Below are 6,642 nucleotides of genomic sequence, written 5' to 3' on the forward strand. Positions count from 1 at the left end.
CCCCCCCCCCCCCCTATATCAGCATCACCCCCCCCCCCCAACCCTGTCTGTACAGCATCACCCCCCCAACCTTGTCTGTTTAGCATCACCCCCCCAACCCTGTCTGTACAGCATCAGAGCACCTCCCCCCAACCCTATCTGTACATCATCAGACCCCCCCCCCCCAATCCCTGTCTGTACAGCATCAGGACCACCACCGCCCCACCCTAACCTTGTCTGTACAGCAACAGGACCCCCCCCCCCCCCCCAGCCCTGTCTGTACAGCATCAGGACCCCCCTAACTGTGTCTGTACAGCACCAGGACCACCATCCCCCCCCCCCCCCCCCCCAACCCTATCTGTACAGCATCAGGACCCTTCCCAAACCCAAATGCTACCTGTACAGGATCAGGACCCCAGCCCCCCACAAAACCTGTCTGTACATCACCAGATACATATTTAAGACGGAGGTTAGATACTTAACAGCAAAATACTGCAGATGCTGGAAATTTGAAACATCAATTCAATTCAGCCATTTCCAATGCGAGGAATTGTCTCTTCCCACCCCCCCCACCAAACTCCTGAAACTAGAACCCACACAATATGGGGTCCAGACCCACCTAACGGATGGGACATAGAACAACCCCCAGTCGCCATCAGCAAACTACCCCTCCCCCATTCCAGGAACCGCCCCACCCCAACAACTTCCTTTTGAAACAGCCCCCCTCTCCACTATCTCCATCCCCACCACCATTCGCACCTTCTAGGCTCACCGAAACCAGCCAAAACAGGCTCAACAGGATGCAGCCCCTCCCCGCACCTCGCTCCCGTTCACGAGGCAACTTCAGTTTGCTAGCGACGTAGCCCCCCCCCCCCCCCCCCCCCCCCCCCCCCCATCTCAGGACCTTATCCTTCATCTGATATCTGTGAAAATAGATTATCACAGCTCTTGGTTGCTCATTCGCCCAGGGTTTCGCTCGGATCAATTGGTGGGCCCTATCCAACTCAAAGGGGAGGGCATTGCCTTCCTTCCCCCAACAACTTCACGAACCTCGTTGTAAAATATCCATTGGCCTCGGGCCTTCCACCCCCTCGGGCAACCCTACGGACCCTGAGGTTCTGCCTCCGCGACCTATGTCTCGGCCCTCGACCTCAGCCATCAGACTCTTATTCCTATCCTTCACCTTCAGCAGCTCTGCTTCCACTGAAGTCAGCTGGTCACTGTGCTGCGACAGTGCCTCCTCCACCCCCTTCAACACCTCACCGTGCTCCCGCACTGTCTCCGACGTTTTTCCAAGAGCTTCATTTATCAAGGCCAGTGCATTCTCACCAACGGCTTCAGGGCCTCCAGTATCTCCCTCCCTTGCCATTCAAAGTGTTTATTGATCACCCATCATCACATCCAATGTAATAGGTATGTTCTACCCGATGAGACAGCCTTCGCCATCTTCCATCCCAAAGGGCTCCTTGTTCGACTCTGCAGGAGGACTCAAGCTCACACCCTTCTTCCCAAAATTCCTTCTGAGTTTCTTTGACATCCTTGCACACAGTTCTCAACTGAAACGAGTCTGTACACAAATTACCCAGAAACCGGGTACAAAGGACCACAAACCGAGGGCTCTAGCGGGAGCTACCTTCTGTGAGACCTCATCCTAAATGTCACCACTGGAAGTCATGTAAGGTAAGTATTTACACTTGATTATTTTCACACTTTTATTCTCTTCAGGAATCAGTGAGCAGAGGCAGCAGGCATCGGAGAGGAACTGGAGATAGAGCATTAAGATGTGAATAAAAGGTCAAAAGAGTCGAGAGAAAAGCACAAGCAGAACGTAGCAACAGTGGACATAGCACAGAACTCAAAGAGCCAAGGAAATCCCATGTAATGGATGCTGTCAGTTTTCTGATGGGTGAGGGAACTGAGTCTCAGAGTGAAGCGCATCAATGATTTGATCCATGGCACTCATGTAGGACATCCTGTATCATCGACTGCAAGAGGCACTGTAATGTTGAAGCAGGAATTAGAGCAGAGATATCATTTACCAGAGCCATTATTGGGAAATCTTTAGAGATCCAATTGAATGGCGAAAGACCGTCGTGTGGAAAACACAAATGAGCTGGGGAATTTGGTGTTCTGCAGAAAGGCGGAAACCGTAGTTTTGAGAGTGTTGATGAGGACTTAGCAATGGACAAAACCAAAGAGGGAACACAACTGTTGGAGCAAGTTAACAATTCAGCAGAATTGTCTGATAAATATAACAAGAAGACAGAAGAAATTATGAAACGTGTCAGTTCTCTGCAAACATGCAAAGCTTGAGAAGGGAGAGATTGTTATCAAGTGTTGTTAGAAGGGAATGATGGATTCACCTTAGAAGAAACTCAGAAACGGAGAAACTGAATGGATTGAAAATCGGTCTCAACCTCAAGTAGATTTAAGTCCTTTATCAACCTGCCCTGGGGCAAGATCGGGTCTCTCCCGCCATCAGGATCAATGGAAAAACCATCCCAAATGTGGAACATTTCCCATACTTGGGGAGCCATCTATCCTCTAAGGCTGACATCGATGCAGAGATCCAACATTGTATCCAATCCATCAAACGCCTAAGGATGAGAGTCTTGGAAGACTGTGACATCTGTGCTGACACCAAGGTCCTCATATACAAGTCCTCCCAACTCTTCTGTACGGCTCAGAAAATTGGACTATGTGCAGACGCCACATCAAGGCCCTGAAGAGATGCTGTCTGAGACGGATTCCCCGCACCAGCTGGGAGAGCAGGTGTACTAACATCAGCACCTTTGAACAAGTCAAGAGCACCAGCATCGAGTTCATGATCATCGGAAATCAACTCCGCTGGGCCGCCCATGTGCTTAGGATGTCAGAAAAACAGTTTACAAAACCAGATTGGTAGTTTATACGTGGCACACTTTCCGGGCACCTGTCCGTGCGTCAGGACTTCCACATAGTCCCGATGCGCATGTGCGGCGGAGAATCTCCACAAACCCAAAAAGCAAATGGAGGTTATAGGCCATTGACATGTTGGGACATGAGTTTGATGGGGGGTTTGTAGGCATTGTCATGTGTGTGCAAGGCTTTTAGTCAAGGAGGGCTATGCATGGGTGGTGGGGGTTTGTGGAGGGTGGGCTGTAAGGGAAATGCAGACAGGTGATTGGCCACTCGGGGATTGGGGGCAGGTGTGAGGGGCACAGAGTTCTAATAATCTTTATTATTGTCACAAGTAGGCTTACTTTAAAACAGCAATGATGTTACTGTGAAAAGCCCCTAGTCACCACATTCCGCTGCCTGTTTGGGTACACAGAGGAAGAATTACGAATATCCAATTCACCTACCAAGCATGGGCTGGATTCTCCATTATTGAGACTATGTCCCCACGCCGGCATCAAAATGGTAGAGTTTTACTCCTGAAATTCCTGCAAAAAAGTGAAACGAATTCCAAGCCCTGCAGGGGGCTAGCAGGTAACCGGAGTGAATCTCGCAGCTTTTGCTGCAGATACGGGCCCCCGCACTTCTGGGTCAGAGGCCACGCATGCGCACGGAGGCGGCCTCCAGCGGCCGCGCTGTGCTCCATGGCGGATTCGGACTGCCGAGCTAGACCCAAGAAAGAAACCCCCGATCGGCCGCACGCCCGACCCGCAACCCCCGCACATTAATGCCCCGACCGCCGATAAGAACCCCACCCCTGGTCTCCAATCCGCCCGCCCCGACCAGGGCGGCATTGGACTGAGTCCGCAGCCGCCATGCGAGCATTCCGACCGTCAATAGCAGGATAGTTCCACGCTATCAGGAACACGGGCGCTCGGGAACGGAGGTTTGCTGTGCGGGCCTCTGGCAATGCCCCCCCCCCCCCCCCCCCCCGGCGACACGGCGTACTCCCCGGTGACGCCGATTTTCGGAGCCCGGAGAATTGCCAAACCAGCGCCGGGCCTGATTACGGCGTCAAACTGGATTTGCCGCAATTTCGGCATCGGGCTGCGGAGAATCCAGCCCCATATCTTTCAGGACTCGTGGAGGAAACCGGAGCATGCGGAGGTAACCCACCCAGACACGGGGAGAACGTACAGACGCCACACAGAGAGTGACCTAAACAGGAATCAAACCTGGGACCCTGGAGACCGTGCTAACCACTATGGTGCCGTGCTGGTTACTCACCCGAGCTGCTCGAAGGAGGTAATTGACTGTTTTGCGGCATCTCATGCCGATCCTCTTGGTCATGACTACAGCATTGGTGGCCTCTGCCACCTCATTCCAAGCCTGATTGCGAAGGACAGGCTTGGGTCTCCGTCCCACCCTGGGAAAGAGGGCGGCACTCCTCTTCAAGACAGCATCCAGCAGTCTTTCTATTTTCACATTCAAGAAGTAGTGAAGCTCTTCTATGTGCCATCTTCTTGCTGGAATGAGAGAGTGGTATGAGTGGCTCCAGCTTGTTAGTCTCGAAGGGCTAATCCCAGCCGCAGCGAATCAGGCACCAACAGAGCCGGGGATCACGCACTGCACGTTGTCCAGGTGCTGGTCCATTTGCATGTCTTGAGTAGGTCGTTGCCAGCACTCCGAGTGGAACGCACATTTACAGTGATCTTCCACCGGGGGGTGAACACCTCCCACATAGAGGGCGCAATTCTCCGCACTCACGACGGTGCGGAGAATAGCGGGGGTCGTAAAATTTTACGGCCACGCTAGTCCGACGCCCTCCCGCTATTCTCCCCCCCCCCACGGCCGACTCCCGATACGAATCGCTGCCGCCGTTTTTTTACGGCCAGCAGCGATTCTCAGCTGGCCGATGGGCCGAGTTCCAAGCCCTTTACGGCTGTTTTTACGAACGGCAAACACACCTGGTCTGGCCGTTCGTAAAAACGGCCGTTAAAGTGCCGATTTTTAAAACCATGGCACCGATTGGCACGGCAGTACCACGGCCGTGCCAAGGGTGCCATGGGCCCGCGATCGGTGCCCACCGATCGCGGGCAGCGGGTCCGATACCCGCGCACTCTTTGTCCTTCTGCCGCACCGCTGTATCACTTCGCGGGGCGGCTGAGGGGCATCCCGGCCCGCGCATGCGCGGGTTTCGCGCAAATGCGCGATGACGTCATCCGCGCATGCGCGGGTTGGAGTCTTCCAATCCGCGCATGCGCGGCTGACGTCATATGACGCGTCAGCCGGCGCAAACACTGGCAAGCGGGCTTAACGAAATTCGTTAAGCCCGCGATGCCGGAGTTTACGGCGGCGGCATGCTAGCCCCGACCGGGGACCAGAATCGGTTCCCGGTCGGGGAGGGGGGGGCTGGCGTCAAACCCGCCCGGATTTGACGCCAGCCTTACGATTTCTCCCTGTGTGGGAGAATCGCGCCCAGAGAATTCTGCATTATATTTGGAAGCCTGCTAGTGAAGTATTGTATTGAGATGGATAGAAAACTGGTTGGCCGTCTGGAAACAGAGTAGGAATAAATGGGTCTTTTTACGAATGGCAGGCAATGACTGATTTAGACAGATCTAAATTATTTAGATTTAATTATTTCACTAGGTCTAAATTATTTAGATAAGAGTACTAAATTTAATATCTTCAAATTTGCAGACGACATAAAGCTGGGGGGTGGGGGGTGAGCTGTGAGGAGGATGCAGAGGTCCTTCAGCCTGATTTGGACAGGTTGAATGAGTGAATGGGCAATTAACAGCAGGTGTAATATAATTTGGATAAATGTGAGGTTATCCACCTTGGCAGCAAAAACAGGAAGGCAGATTATTATCCGAATGGCCATAAATTAGGAGAGGGGAGTGTGCAACAAGACCTGGGTGTCCTCGTACACCAGTCACTGAAGGGAAGCATGCAGATGCAGCAGGCGGTAAAGGAGGCAAATGGTATGTTGGCCTTCATAGCAAGAGGACTCGAGTACAGGAGCAGGGATGTCTTGCTGCAATTATGCAGGGCCTTGGTGAGGCCACACCTGGAATATTGTGTGCAGTTTTGGTCTCTTTACCTGAGGAAGGATGTTCTTGCTCCAGAGGGACTGCAGAGAAGGTTTACCAGACATATTCCTGGGATGTCAAGATTGACATATAAGGAGAAATTGAGTTGGTTAGAATTTTATGATGATGATGATAATCTTTAATGATGTTGATAATCTTTATTGTCACAAGTAGGCATACATTAACACTGCAACTTTGGGCAGCACGGTAGCACAAGTGGATAGCACTGTGGCTTCACAGCGCCAGGGTCCCAGGTTTGATTCCCAGCTGGGTCACTGTCTGTGCGGAGTCTGCATGTTCTCCCTGTGTGTGCGTGGGTTTCCTCTGGGTGCTCCAGTTTCCTCCCACAGTCCAAAGACGTGCAGGTTAGGTAGATTGGCCATGATATATTGTCCTCAGTGACCAAAAAAGTTAGGGGGGGTTATTGGGTTATGGGTGTAGGGTGGAAGTGAGGGCTTAAGTGGGTCGGTGCAGACTCGATGGGCCAAATGGCCTCCTTCTGCACTTTATATTCTATGTTCAATGAAGTTACTGTGAAAAGCCCCGTGTCGCCACATTCCGGCGCCTGTTTGGGTACACTGAGGGAGAATTTAGAATGTCCAAATTACCTAACAGCACATCTTTCGGGACTTTGGGAGGAAACCAGAGCACCCAGAGGAAACTGACGCAGACACGGGGAGAACATGCAGAC

The 6,642-nt window shown here is 52.4% G+C and overlaps 1 protein-coding gene across 1 annotated transcript in view; it reads right to left on the bottom strand.

The window, feature by feature from the left end:
• spcs3 (signal peptidase complex subunit 3) overlaps positions 1 to 1,516 on the bottom strand; it is a 28,279-nt gene extending 26,763 nt beyond the window's left edge. The window contains exon 1 of the mRNA XM_038803906.1: positions 1,404 to 1,516. Coding sequence (XP_038659834.1) covers positions 1,404 to 1,516 — 113 coding nt within the window. The remainder of the gene's footprint in view (positions 1 to 1,403) is intronic.
• Positions 1,517 to 6,642: the final 5,126 nt, after the last annotated feature.

Source organism: Scyliorhinus canicula, chromosome 8, assembly GCF_902713615.1.
Source record: "Scyliorhinus canicula chromosome 8, sScyCan1.1, whole genome shotgun sequence".
In the NCBI taxonomy this organism is placed as follows: Eukaryota; Metazoa; Chordata; class Chondrichthyes; order Carcharhiniformes; family Scyliorhinidae; genus Scyliorhinus; species Scyliorhinus canicula.